Raw genomic sequence first — 15854 nt, forward strand, 5'->3', positions numbered from 1 at the left:
TATACGACTAGACGTTGTTGTTTAGACAATATTATACACCTGTTGTATTCAGTGTATGTGACAAATACAACTGATTTGATTTGAATAAAATAAAGTAACTTTAATGTCCAAACTACAATGTAAAATGGCAGATGTGCAAAGTCAGGGGTTCGACTTGGCCCTACATTTAGAGACACTTGTGAATCGTAAAAATATGTGTGATTCATATTTTTCTTCATGCTCGTTAACCAAGAACATATTAGATGAGGTCACCCAGCTAGGAATAGCCAACTTGTTGGTGCTCCGTGGCCAAGGTGTTTCGCAGTCCTTGTGGATTCTCAGGGTCCTACAGGCCATATAAATCACGGTGTAGGTCAACATTCCCCCAAAATATTTGAAAATATTTGAAAATTAAAATATTTGAAAATGTAAAAAGTCCCACCTTACCTCCTTTAATAAAAATGTAAACACGCCAAAATCTAATAAAATCACTTTTCTAAACATAAGGCCACTATATCTTTTTTTGTGTGTAAAACACAGGCAGACCACAGAGCTGAATTTGAATGGGATGGAATGTTACGCAGCACGAGAAGGATACCCGAGGATCATCGCCCCCCGAACGCCCACGCACGGGAGAGGGGGGAGAAAGTGCTTTGTCAATGTGGACAGACGACGCTGGGAGCGGCAGAGATTGAAACAAAGTTTACTATTATATCTCTCGGAATAATAAAGCAGATTTGTTTGGATTGGAAACATTGTTTCAATACTCCCTTCGTCGTAGACTGGGACACTGAAATACAGTAAGTCACGTCGCTACTTTGTAACCCTAACCCTGTGTGGCACAGATGAACTCGAATGACAACCGTTTCGTCGCTGAGATAGCGATAGCCGTGACTTGAATATCGTCTTCTATGCAACAAGTAGTGGTCTTGAATGGGGTTTTAACTGAAGATATTCCGTTCCAGTATTTACACTCTATAGCTACAGAGCACGTATAGTAGCAGCCTAGTTAAGCATTTAAAAAATAAATAATTAGCAGGCAACTTTCTTCGTTTTCTATGCGCTATGATGCTCGAGCCAAAATTCACTGTCGTTGTGATTCCCTGGTCTACCGTTTGGTAAGAAACGATCGAAAATTTAATTACGCACATTTTTATTTTAACGTTGTCTACCGAAGATTACAGCTACGATTTGGTTAATTAAAGGTCCAGGAACCTATAAAACATGTTTTTGTCCTAGTACTAGTGAGGGAAAAACAAAATACAAATCACAGTTGAACAATTTTTGCATTAATCCGCAACCACGGCCTAAATTAATTTGGATGAAATAAATGTATCCTTAGTCTACGTGTGCTTTCCAAGAAATGCAGGATTTACCCACACTGTAACTCATAAGAGACATACATTCCCGATCAAATTCCTGTTTTTGGCGAATCAATCATCAGATACTACTAGCCTAGAATGCAACATGCATTCTGTCTATTTTTGTAAAAACCGATAAACAGTAATGTAGTTTTGAGTTTACCCCTTGTCTGGGTGGTGAAGACCGTTATGATATCATCACATTACATTTACATTTACATTTAAGTCATTTAGCAGACGCTCTTATCCAGAGCGACTTACAAATTGGTGCATACACCTTATGACATTTCACCTTCTGTGATTTCTAGTCAATATTTGTTGTTTTTGTGCCTCAAAAGTTTCTTCTTAATTTTCTTCATCTTTCAGACTTTCAACCCTTAATGCATTTTAGCACTGACATTTTTGGGGAAGTAGTTAACCATGATGGTAAGACTGACCCTTCGCCTGGTCGCAACATACGCTGTCTGCCTGTCCGTGTGTCCGGTTGCGTCAGTCCGGGGAGATCCCTGCCTCATCATCAGTGAAGTCAACGCAGACAACCCCAAACTGGACACCACTGAGTTTGTTGAGCTCTACCACACCAGTGGCCAGAGGGCCTCACTGGAAGGCTACACCCTGGTATTCTACAATGGAAACGGAAACATAGCCTACAAAGTATTGGACCTGAAGGGCCACACCACAGACGACCGGGGCTTCTTCCTGGTTGGCTCGGTGGACATGCGGCCAAAACCGGCCATCCCCCTCCCACCCAACACCGTCCAGAATGGCCCGGATGCCATCGCGCTCTACCACACGTCTGCGGCACGCTACGGGGAGAAGATGAACGCCACAGCCGTGGGGCTGGTGGATGCCATCGTGTACATGACGCGGCGGTCCGGGGGCGCAGAGGTCCTGGCTGAGACGTTGACACCTGGGGAATCGGCCTTCGTGGAGGACGAGGGGGCCCATGAGGGGGATGAGTCCATCGAAAGGTGCTTGATCTCTGGGGAAAGCTGGGGTTTCCAGGTGGACCTGCCATCACCTGGCCAACGCAACCGCTGCATCCCCCCTGATCCCAGCACTGCCACCACGCGTATCAGCGAGCTGAAGCTGGGAGGGGGACAGGTGGATGGGTTTGTGGAGCTAAGCGAATCCCAGGCTGCAGGGCCTCTGGTGCTGCTGGTGCTGGACGGGCGGACGGACATGGTCAGCGAGAGTGTCGACGTGCACACCTCCAGGGAAGGCCTGATCTCCATCACCATCGACAAGAACAACATGAAAGGTCAGTGAACCTGTACCTGGAGGAGCTCCTACTGGTCTTCAGGGCTGAGAAAAGCTTCATATCTCTTCATTGGGAGGTCTTGCAGAGATTTCTATGAGTCGAGGAGCTGGACCTGTGTATTTTGTGTGTGAAATTATATCTACGCAAATTGTTTCACGTCCTGTGTATGAAAAGTGCCGTGTTTGTTGGTGTGGAAGCTATGTTGAGTGATTAAGTTCTACAATGTTATACATTAGGAGATGAGTCGGGGGCAGTGGCGTTGTACAGTGGCAAGGCCTCGGACTTCCCTGTAGGCAGCCCCCTGAGCCAGACGCAGCCCCTAGACGCCTTTGTGTTCGCTGGACCAGGAAACCAACCAAGCGCCAACCTCACAGAGACCCTTATACCAGGCAGACAGCCCTATCAGCTCAGCGCCAGGTAATCCACCCACCCATACTCATCCAGCCAGCGACCCATCCATCTATCACCCATCCATCCATTTATATTTCTTAGGCTGAAGTACTAACCTTGCTGGTCTTTCTCAGGTTTGGGGAAGGAGGCCTCTACCTAAGTCGCTGTGGTGTGGCCAGTTGGACCAGAGACCCTGGTGTATTCTGGGAAGCGCCACAAACCCCCGGACAGCCCAACCAGTGCCCATGGCCAAAGATCTGCCCTCACGCCACTGGTGAGTGTTACATATTTCACTATCACACTGACACCTTTACATTGGGGATGCTTTCGATTGGTGATACACATTAGTGCTTATAGGCAAATCGATTAGCTTCTAATCAATCATAGCCAATTAAATTCAATAAACATTTAGGATAATGAACATACATTGAATAGAGTATAATTGCTATCTAACAATATGTGTTTATAAACATGTGTATAAGAGCAATTTAATGTAAATAGTTACCAAATTGAGGAGACAATATAATGTATCCAAATAGTAGTGAGTTTTAACCTGTTGCTATTTGGTAAATCTCATTTTTCCGCTCTTCAGTGGTCCCTGGAGGTACGGAAGTGCCCCCTCACCTCCCTCCCTGGGGTCGGGGAGACTTTCTAATCAGCGAGGTAAATGCTGACAACCCAGGCTCAGCTGAGGATGGCGAGTTCATTGAGCTGTGGCACCCGTCGGGCCGCCGCGTCTCTCTGCAGGCCGTGTGGCTCCTCCTGTTCAGCGAACACAACAGCAAGCCCTACCGCGAGATCAGCCTCACAGGCCACTTCACCACTGCCCAGGGCTACTTCCTGGTGGGCAGTGATAGGCTGGTCCCAGCCCCCTCGATCCGCCTGCCACCCAACACCATCCAGAACGGACCGGACGCAGTGGCCCTGTACCGCAGCCCCTTCGGCCCGCCCTCTGCCTTTCAGACAGGGATCCCCACCCAGGGGTTGCTAGACGCGGTGGTGTACCGGCTGAGGGGCTCGGACAAGGACACCCAGGAGCTGAGCGATGCGTTGACCCCAGGACAGCTCCCCCTGCTGGAGGACTCGGACGTGCAGCCAGGTGATGAGGCCTTGAGCCGCTGTAACGGCCTCCTGCCCGCCGACCAGTCTGCTTTCGTGGTGAGGACCCCTTTCTACATCAGCAGAGGCTATTTTCCAGAGTGCCTTAGCAATGGTACACTGAACAAAAAGATAAACACAACATGTAAAGTGTTGGGCCCATGTTTCATGAGCTGAAAAAGATCCCAGACATTTTTCAAACGCACAAAAAAACGTATTCTATCAAATTGTGTGTGCACATTTGTTAGTGAGCAATTTAATAATTTAATAATAATTTGTTAGCAAATCCCTGTTAGTGAGAATTTCTCCTTTGCCAAGATAATCCATCCAGCTGACAGGTGTGGCATATAAAGAAGCTGATTCAACAATATGATCATTACTAGGGTTGCACATTTTGGGGAATATTCAGAGGTGGAAACTTTCTGTGGGAGTACATGGGAATTTATGCAAATTAATATTAATACCATTTAAATGTAGATGTCATATGGAGACATAAACATAAACCTTTTACCATATTTTTATTTTTATTTTTTTTTAAATTTCACCTTTATTTAACCAGGTAGGCTAGTTGAGAACAAGTTCTCATTTACAACTGCGACCTGGCCAAGATAAAGCATAGAAGTGTGAACAGACAACAACACAGAGTTACACATGGAGTAAACAATAAACAAGTCAATAACACAGTAGAAAGAAAAAAAGTCTATATACATTGTGTGCAAAAGGCATGAGGAGGTAGGCGAATAATTACAATTTTGCAGATTAACACTGGAGTGATAAATTATCAGATGGTCAGGTGCAGGTAGAGATACTGGTCATAAGTAGACCTAATTGCAAATTAACATATCCTTCCAATAGAAATAAAACGATTTAGTTACGAATTGAACTTTAATTAAATGAGTTGACTCTTCACATGGGATGATTTCACTGAACAACAAAAGAAAGGGAATATTGAATGATCCCCACTGATCCATCGCATCTCCCAAAAACGTTTTCAACGTAAAATGATAGTCTAGAAACTAAAGCTTTGGTTGTCTTCCTCTCAGGCTTCCGTGTCTTCTCCCTGGACCTCCTCAATGTCCACCTCTTGAACATCAGACCCTGAGGTCTCATCTTCATTGTCATTTTCCAACCTTGTTGAGGTTAGCTTGTTGTCTAGCTCAATAAGCCTCAAATTTACCCGGATGGCAACCAGTTGTTCAACCCTTGGTGTTCGTGTTCCCAAACAAGGACCAGTTGCGCTCTGAGGCGGCTGATGTTTGTGGGATTTGGAGGATGATAGAGGCAACAGAGGAAAGAGCCTCACATCCACAAAGTCCATTCCACCAGGTGGCTGATGAGATATGTTGGCACGACTGCCATATTGCATCTCCATTCCAAAGCCCTTACTTGGAAGTGTACTTCGCCAGACTGCCAAGAACCTTGCCTTCATCCAGGCCAAGGTGGCGAGACATGGTAGTGATGATACCATAGGCCTTGTTGATCTCTGCACCAGACAGGATGCTCTTGCCAGCATACATATATATTTATTTTCTTATATTACAAGCCGAGTCTGAACATCAGACAGGATGGCATTGTCTCCCTCAATCCGTGCAATGGCTACTGCTAAAAAAAAAAAACGATACCGATTTATTGGCCGATTTAAAATAAAGAAATGTATTTGTAATAATGACAATTACAATAATATTGAATGAACACCTATTTTAACTTAATATAATACATCAATAAAATCAATTTAGCCTCAAATAAATAATGAAACATGTTAAATTTGGTTTAAATAATGCAAAAACAAAGTGTTGGAGAAGAAAGTAAAAGTGCAATATCTGTCATGTAAAAAAGCTAATGGTTAAGTTCCTTGCTCAGAACATGAGAACATATGAAAGCTGGTGGTTCCTTTTAACATGAGTCTTCAATATTCCCAGGTTAGAAGTTTTAGGTTGTAGTTGTTATAAGAATTATAGGACTATTTCTCTCTATACCATTTGTATTTCATATACCTTTGACTATTGGATAGGCACTTTAGTATTGCCAGTGTAACAGTATAGCTTCCATCCCTCTCCTCGCCCCTACCTGGGCTCGAACCAGGAACACATCGACAACAGCCACCCTCGAAGCATCGTTACCCATTGCTCCACAAAATCCGCGGCCCTTGCAGAGCAAGGTGAACAACTACTCCAAGTCTCAGAGCGAGTGACGTTTGAAACGGTATTAGCGCGCACCTCGCTAATTAGCTAGCCATTTCACATCGGTTACACCTAACATCGGGAGTTGATAGGCTTGACGTCATAAACAGCTCATTGCTTTCTACCATCGCTCAGTCAGACTGCTCTATCAAATATCAAATCATGGACTTAATTATAACATAATAACACACAGAAATATGAGCCTTTGGTCATTAATATGGTCGAATCCGGAAACTATCATTTCGAAAACAAAACATTTATTATTTCAGTGAAATACGGAACCGTTGCATATTTTATCTAACGGGTGGCAACCCTAAGTCTAAATATTGCTGTTACATTGTACAACCTTCAATGTTATGTCATAATTACGTAAAATTCTGGCAAATTAGTTCACAACGAGCCAGGCGGCCCAAACTGTTGCATATACCCTGACTCTGCGTGCAAAAAAACGCAAGAGAAGTGACACGATATTACCTGGTTAATATTGCCTGCTAACCTGGATTTATTTTAGATAAATATGCAGGTTTAAAAATATATACTTCTGTGTATTGATTTTAAGAAAGACATTGATGTTTATGGTTAGGTACATTCGTGCAACGATTGTGCTTTTTTTCGCAAATGCGCTTTTGTTAAATCATCCCCCGTTTGACGAAGTTGGCTGTCTTTGTTTGGAAGAAATAGTCTTCACACAGTTCGCAACGAGCCCGGCAGCCCAAACTGCTGCATATTCCCTGACTCTGTTGCAAGAGAAGTGACACAAGTTAAAAGAAATTCATGTTAGCAAGCAATATTAACTAAATATGCAGGTTTAAAAAATATATACTTGTGTATTGATTTTAATGTGTTTATGTTTATGGTTAGGTACACAGAGTAACGACAGTCCTTTTTCGCGAATGCGCACCGCATCGATTATATGCAACGCAGGACAGGTAATATCATCAACCATGTGTAGTTAACTAGTGATTATGATTGATTGTTTTTTATAAGATAAGTTTAATGCTAGCTAGCAACTTACCTTTGCTTCTTACTGCATTCACGTAACAGGCAGGCTCCTCGTGGAGTGCAATGTAAGGCAGGTGGTTAGAGTGTTGGACTAGTTAACCGGAAGGTTGCAAGATTGAATCCCCGAGCTGACAAGGTAAAAATCTGTCATTCTGCCCCTGAACAAGGCAGTTAACCCACCCGTTCTTAGGCCATGATTGAAAATAAGAATGTGTTCTTAACTGACTTGCCTAGTTAAATAAAGGTGTAAAAATAATAATAATTAAATTGGCCAAATCGGTGTTCAAAAATACACATTTCCAATTGTTATGAAACCTTGAAATCGTCCCTAATTAATTGGCCATTCCGATTAATTGGTCGACCTCTACTTCCAATACACATTGCCTGTGTGCATCAGAGGTGAACCAGTTGAATACACAGCTCGAGCAAGACATTCATCAGCATTTCTCTGACTACGTTTCTCCATTGAGTCAAAAAACTTTGATTCAGGAGGACCATGAGCTTTTGCTATTGGTAAGGTGTCTGATTCATAATTTTCACCTCGAATAGAGGTAGAAGGACTTTTGTCATAGGTTGCTTGTTGTGAGTTCTGAGGGAACTTTATGCACTTGGCCAGATGATTCTGCATCTTTGTTGCATTCTTCGCATATGATTTGGCACAGTATTTGCAAACGTAAACAGCTTTTCCTTCTACATTAGCTGCAGGTAAATGTTCTACATTAGCTGCAGGTAAATGTCTCCACACATCAGATAGTGCCCGTGGCATTTTCCTGTAACAAATACAATGTACATATAAATAGTTAAACAGTTAGATTAACTCCTTTGTAAGAAATGTTTTTAAATTAAACATGTATGGAAACAGGTGAATGAACACTCCTTAGTTAGCAGGCTTAAGCAAGCTAAAACCCACATGGTAGCAAAAACTAACTAGCAGAAATTGTTAACAACTTAGAAATGATTTAAACACACAATGCTGTAGGCTACTATTTACTAGTTAACAAAAAAATAATGTATGTCGTATAAGATATATTCACCCCACCCAGTATTATAGTCCAAACTTACCAGAAAGCATGTAGTCCTTGGCTCAGACAGTGTAGCAGTGTGGGCTCAATAATATCTCATTAGTGTGCAAGATCTTGAGAATCAGCTGTACATGTGATGGAAGAATGCACTGTGCACGCACAGGGTTGCAATTCCATTGAATTGGGGATAGTTTAACCAAAATATGCCACAAGACCTAGAATTGCCTTGTGTGTATCCCACAAAAAAAGGGTCACTCCGGCAAATGTATTGAAATTTACCGGAAAGTTTCCGACCCTTTGCAACCCTATTCATTATACAGGTGCACCTTGTGCTGGGGACAATAAAAGGCCACTCTAAATTGTGCAGTTTTGTCTCACGACACAATGCCACAGATGTCTCAACTTTTGAGGGAGAGTGCAATTCGCATGCTGACTGCAGTAATGTCCACCAAAGCTGTTGTCAGAGAATAGAATTGGTAAATGTACGTACGTGTATGGCGTAGTAGGGGCGAGTGGTTTGCTGATGTCAACGTTGTGAACAGAGTGCCCCATGGTGGCAGTGGGGTTATGGTATGGGCAGGCATAAGCTATGGACAACCAAGACATTTGCATTTTATCAATGGCAATTTGAATGCAGAGAGATACCGTGACGAGATCCTGAGGCCCATTGTCGTGCCATTCATCTGACGCCATCACCTCATGTTTCAGCATGATAATGCACAACCCCTTGATGCAAGGATCTCTGCACGATTCATGGAAGCTTAAAATGTCCCTGTTCTTCCATGGCCTGCATATTCACCAGACATATCACCCATTGAGTATGTTTGGGATTCTCTGGATCGACGTGTACGACCGTGTGTTCCAGTTCCCGCTAATATCCAGCAACTTCGCACAGCCATTGAAGAGGAGTGGGACAACATTCCACAGACCACAATAAACATGCAAAGGAGATGTGTTGCGCTGCGTGAGGCAAACTGTGGTCACACCAGATAGGGGTGTGGCTCACCATCTTTTTTTTTTTAAGGTACCAACCTATGCATATCTGTATTCCCAGTCGTGAAATCAATAGGTTAGGGCCTAAAGAATTCATTTCAATTGTCTGATTTCCTTATATAAACCTTAACTCAGTAAAATATTTGAAGCTGTTGCATTTTATATTTATTGTTCAGTATAATTGCATAAATAAGGATGCTAAAACAACCATAATATGCCATGCCCTTTGCCCTCAATGATACTTGCAGTCTTTTCACTATAAAAATCTATCTCTCTTCCAATTTTGTTAACTTATTGGAATGGAACCACTCTAAATCAAATGTATTGTTCATATACACATGGTTAGCAGATGTTATTGCGAGTGCAGCGAAATGCTTGTGTCGAGTACTCAGACAAAACAAGTATTGTAACGGATATGGAGAATTTCCCAAATACGAATATGACACGGGTATTTTTGTAATTATCCGTGATTGGGGGAAAAAATACGTTTTCACTTGCCAGCACGCGTCTCTCTCTCCCTCATACAGTGTGAAGTGCTGTGTGCTCCAAACAACTATTGGCTAGTTCTTCTGTCTGTAAGGAAACGGGGCGGTTGGATTAGAACAAGCCACTCTCATTTTCCCCCTGAACAGACACTCACACAGTCAGTCGTCTTAGGACAAGTCTCCCCTTCTCCAGACATTGTGTATAAATCAGAATCCGTAGCTAGTCGTTGTTGTTCAATCTAGTTATTTCCTGTTGACTTTGCTCAGGCTGTGTGGTGGTTTTAGTCTGTCTACTCGGGGTTGTTTAGTAGGTCTACTTTGTCTGTCCATTGCTGATGTCGTCTGTCGTGATCCAAGCCACTGCATGCATGCATGCTTGCTTGCTATTATTATTTCTTCTCACCCAGGCATGTTTACCGAGCGTCAGATCATTAGAAAGTAAAATGACAAATGTAGGTTTTTATTTTAATTTATCAAATGTTGTGGCATAAGAAGTGAAAACAATATATGGGTGAAAAAGTGAAACAATATATGGGGCAAGTAAATTAGCCTAGCTTCATCTCTAAATCCTGGAATAAATGCAGGCAGTAGAAGCCAGCCATGCATTAGGCTATTTATTAGCCGCCTGTTGATAATTGGACTGAGTAAGTAAATCATGTGCATTTTCATATGTCGGGTCGTTTAACAATGTGTGTGAAGGAACATAACGATGTGCTCTGAGATGCACTCTGAGTGATAGTGCAGTAATGTGCACTTGTGGTATCGGCTTTACCGGCATTTAAACCACACTTCTGGGTTTTCCGATCACGAGTAAATCTGATTACGAGTATCAGGTGTGATTTTACAAATGGATACGATCACAAATACAAGTATGACAACATCGGCACAACCCTGCTCTAACCAGTTGTATTTTGCTCATTGTTTGGCCATTGCTTAACTAGAAAGAAAACATGAAAACACTTATCTGGCATCTTCCCGTGTACTAGAAAGAAGATATTTCAGAGGTGGTCCCAGTCTGTCTATTAGATAGCCAGGGCACCTGTTCAATTGGCAAGCTATTGTACCATTGAACGCCTATCAATTATATTGTTCTTCAGGTGGCCCCACCCACACCTCTGAGGGAGAACTCTTGTCCCCGCCCACCCCCTCCCCCTGAGGGTGTGGTCATCAGTGAGGTGGGCGGTGCTCGCTGGACCAACCACAGCCGGCAGAGGGGGTTTGTGGAGCTGCTAGGACCGCCCCTGACCTCCCTACAGGGCCTGGTCCTGACAGTGTTTGAAGAGAATCGCACCGGTACGACCATGGCCCTACCCCTGACCAGTTTCACCGACCACAACGGCTTCTACCTCATCGGGAACGTCACCGGAGCAGGTGAGAGCAGGGTGATGTTCACTAGGCTTGAATCAAAAAGAAATGGTGTGAAACGGGGAGGGACTATTTGCACAACATTTTGAAACGTTTTGTTGCCCTAATAAACATTAACCTGGAAAGAAATAAACGGAACAAATAGAACGAAAAATGTATATTTCTCTCACACGTTCCCTCCCTCATCTGGTCTATAATCTCTCCGCTATCTCTCTCACAGACCAGGTGTTTCCCGAGGGGGCCACAATTCCGGCCAATGGAGCCGTAGTGCTGTGTTCTGACACAGTCACTGTGTGTAGAGCTGGTACCACCCTAACCAACAGCACTCTCCGAGACACCCTAGTGTTCAGTAATGACCTGAGACTTCTCATTAAACTCTCAGCCACCAGAGGGCAGCAGGTGATGCCTGTACTCAGGTAGGAATGAAATCCACTTGTCTTTACTACTGAGAATAAAACTCTTCATAAAGGTATATAGGTCAAGTGAAGCTAGACAGTCTTTTCTTCGGGCCCGGTTCAGTCCGATCCGCTTTAGCTGACATCCGCATAGCTGATGTTTTTTACAGTGTCAGAGGTGGAAATGCGTTAGAAAGCTGTCAAATCCACAAGCGGCTGCCGCAATTATATCTAAACCGGACATTGCCATTGACTGCACCGAGTCGGATTAAGAGAAATAGCATGCAGCCTTGTTTACAAGTTCAAACAATGGAATGTGAGATGTAATCTACACCACAATTAGGCTGATAGAAATTCTCGTTATTTTTTGTTGTTGAATGATTTTCAATTTGAGCATCATTATTTCTATTGGGGCCAAGACGATACCAGTATCGCAATATTCTTTCCATGGCAAAAATGAAAACACGAATTAGACAACTCTTTGGTCCTTTATAAACCTGCTGTATGTAAAATATTGTGTGCTATAGTTTGGAAAATAAATTAAAGGTGACTCTGGATGACAACATAATGATGTTTGTTTCCAACGTTAAAGCTGGTTTCCAGTGATACTGGTATCGTCCCGGCCCTATTTCTATATAGGCTACGCTTTCTCGTTTTGAACTTCTAACGCGAGTGGGACAGGTATGGCTTCGTTGCAATGATCACAAGAACAGCTGCTCACCGATTTGACAGCTCAAACGCAGCTCCTCCGACATCTCGAACATCAGCTATGTGGGTGTCTACTATCGCCAGTTAACATCAATCTGATTGAATCTAGGCCTTAGTGTCAATAAATATACCTTGCATGTGTGTGCACGCGCATCTCTGTGTACGCTACAGGTCAGTGGAGGAAGGTCCTGTGTCTCTCAGCCGTTGCTCCTGCTGTGAGGCGAGAAGCCCTTCCTCCTGGACCAGCTCCTCCCCCACCCCACGCTTGACCAACATCTGCCCCAGCCCCGCCTTCTCCAGCGACATCGACCTATGCTTGGCACCCCTCTCCGGTGATTGGCAGGAGCACCCAGGAAGTAAGCCATGTCATCCATAGTTCTTGGGAAATTGGGCTTTTTATGAGTATTTTAAGAAAAGGGAAGTGTAAATGGAAATTGACGCTAGTAGCACACATTTCCGGAATGATTAGAGGAATAATTCTGCTGCATGACTAGACAGTTTGTCTGATATAGCGTATTCGAGGTGTTGCATTTTTAAGTGCGTAATACATAGTATAATGTTCAATCAAGTGGTCTCAAATCATTAGTATCTCTAATGGCTTATGTACCGTTCTTAACCATACTAAAGCTCACTCTTTTCTTCTTTCTCTCTATCTGTTGCTCTCTTTCTGTGTCAGACTGCAGTGGGCTGGTGCAGAGTCACAGTGAGATGGATGTGGCTGGCTACCTGGAAGAAAGATGTCACTGTGGTATCTCTGCCCTCTACCTGCAGGGTGAGACACAACACTCTTACATTACAGAGACAACAAACACACAGGGTTGCAAAACAAGGGCACACCAGTGGAGGCTGGTGACTTGAACATGGCAGACTCACGGTATAGGTGCAGAATGCACAGAGAGGACAAAGTGTGTTTTAAAAAAAACATTGTTTTATTTTAATCTAAAACATTTAATAGACATATTATGGGGAATGAGAGGGCTACTTAGTGTGGGGATGGGATCACAGCCGTGATTGAATGAGGCATGAGTTGAGGTGTTCTGTGGAGGACAGGCTCATCATGGATGGATGGTGTTGGAAAAGAGTTCCAACACTTCCACTGAGGGCAGGACAGGATTTGACTGGGAAGACTCTACATACATTAATGAGAGAAAATGGACAGGGCTACTCGGTGCTTGGAGCGGAAACATTCATTGCGCCACTGGATGAGACGACTAATGTAATTGTCTGCATCATTTCCAATCCCATATATATATATATATATATATATATATATATATATATATATATATATATATATATACATATATATATATATACATATATATATATATATATATATATATATATATATATATATATATATATATATATATATATATATACATATATATATATATATATATATATATATATATATATATACATATATATATATATATATATATATATATATATACATATATATATATATATATACATATATATATATATATATACATATATATATATATATATACATATATATATATATATATACATATATATATATATATATATATATATATATATATATATATATATATATATATATATACATATATATATATATATACATATATATATATATATACATATATATACATATATACATATATACATATATATACATATATATATACATATATATACATATATATATATATATATATATATATATATATATATATACATATATATATATATACATATACATACATATATATATATACATATATACATATACATACATATACATACATACATACATACATACATACATACATGCATACATGCATACAAAGCTGCCGCAGTCATCCCCTCTTCAAAGGGGAGACACCCTGGACCCAAACTGCTATAGACCTATATCCATCCTGCCCTGCCTATCTAAGGTCTTGAAAGCCAAGTCAACAAACAGGTCACTGACCATCTCGAATCCCACCGTACCTTCTCCGCTGTGCAATCTGGTTTCCGAGCCGGTCACGGGTGCACCTCAGCCACACTCAAGGTACTAAATGATATCATAACCGCCATCGATAAAAGACAGTACTGTGCAGCCGTCTTCATCGACCTCGCCAAGGCTTTCGACTCTGTCAATCACCAAATTCTTATCGGCAGACTCAACAGCCTCGGTTTTTCGGATGACTGCCTTGCCTGGTTCACCAATTACTTTGCAGACAGAGTTCAGTGTGTCAAATCGGAGGGCATGCTGTCCGGTCCTCTGGCAGTCTCTATGGGGGTGCCACAGGGTTCAATTCTCGGGCCGACTCTTTTCTCTGTATATATCAATGATGTTGCTCTTGCTGCGGGCGATTCCCTGATCCACCTCTACGCAGACGACACCATTCTATATACTTTCGGCCCGTCATTGGACACTGTGCTATCCAACCTCCAAACGAGCTTCAATGCCATACAGCACTCCTTCCGTGGCCTCCAACTGCTCCTAAACGCGAGTAAAACCAAATGCATGCTTTTCAACCGATCGCTGCCTGCACCCGCATGCCCGACTAGCATCACCACCCTGGATGGTTCCAACCTTGAATATGTGGACATCTATAAGTACCTAGGTGTCTGGCTAGACTGCAAACTCTCCTTCCAGACTCACATCAAACATCTCCAATCAAAAATCAAATCCAGAGTCGGCTTTCTATTCCGCAACAAAGCCTCCTTCACTCACGCTGCCAAGCTTACCCTAGTAAAACTGACTATCCTACCGATCCTCGACTTCGGCGATGTCATCTACAAAATGGCTTCCAACACTCTACTCAGCAAACTGGATGCAGTCTATCACAGTGCCATCCGTTTTGTCACTAAAGCACCTTATACCACCCACCACTGCGACTTGTATGCTCTAGTCGGCTGGCCCTCACTACTTATTCGTCGCCAGACCCACTGGCTCAGGTCATCTACAAGTCCATGCTAGGTAAAGCTCCGCCTTATCTCAGTTCACTGGTCACGATGGCAACACCCATCCGTAGCACGCGCTCCAGCAGGTGTATCTCACTGATCATCCCTAAAGCCAACACCTCATTTGGCCGCCTTTCGTTCCAGTACTCTGCTGCCTGTGACTGGAACGAATTGCAAAAATCGCTGAAGTTGGAGACTTTTATCTCCCTCACCAACTTCAAACATCAGCTATCCGAGCAGCTAACCGATCGCTGCAGCTGTACATAGTCTATTGGTAAATAGCTCACCCTTTTCACCTACCTCATTCCCATACTGTTTTTATACTGTTTTTATTTATTTACTTTTCTGCTCTTTTGCACACCAATATCTCTACCTGTACATGCCCATCTGATCATTTATCACCAGTGTTAATCTGCAAAATTGTATTATTCGCCTACCTCCTCATGCCTTTTGCACACATTGTATATAGACTGCCCATTTTTTTCTACTGTGTTATTGACTTGCTAAATTGTTTACTCCATGTGTAACTCTGTGTTGTCTGTTCACACTGCTATGCTTTATCTTGGCCAGGTCGCAGTTGCAAATGAGAACTTGTTCTCAACTAGCCTACCTGGTTAAATAAAGGTGAAATAAAAAAATACATACATACAGTGGGGCAAAAAATAATTTAGT

At 42.4% G+C, this 15854-nt stretch overlaps 1 protein-coding gene across 2 annotated transcripts in view; it reads left to right on the forward strand.

Annotated features, from left to right (window-relative positions):
- Positions 1-611: 611 nt before the first annotated feature.
- Positions 612-15854, forward strand: part of si:ch211-183d21.1 (uncharacterized) — a 32188-nt gene continuing 16945 nt past the window's right edge. For both annotated transcript variants that reach the window (XM_035748270.2, XM_035748276.2), the window contains exons 1-9: positions 612-779; positions 1707-2601; positions 2838-3018; positions 3126-3265; positions 3584-4149; positions 10869-11142; positions 11357-11552; positions 12411-12595; positions 12916-13011. In XM_035748270.2, the coding sequence (XP_035604163.1) occupies positions 1761-2601; positions 2838-3018; positions 3126-3265; positions 3584-4149; positions 10869-11142; positions 11357-11552; positions 12411-12595; positions 12916-13011 (2479 nt within the window). In that variant the 5' untranslated portion in view covers positions 612-779; positions 1707-1760. The remainder of the gene's footprint in view (positions 780-1706; positions 2602-2837; positions 3019-3125; positions 3266-3583; positions 4150-10868; positions 11143-11356; positions 11553-12410; positions 12596-12915; positions 13012-15854) is intronic.

This window comes from Oncorhynchus keta, chromosome 3 (genome assembly GCF_023373465.1).
Source record: "Oncorhynchus keta strain PuntledgeMale-10-30-2019 chromosome 3, Oket_V2, whole genome shotgun sequence".
NCBI lineage: Eukaryota > Metazoa > Chordata > Actinopteri > Salmoniformes > Salmonidae > Oncorhynchus > Oncorhynchus keta.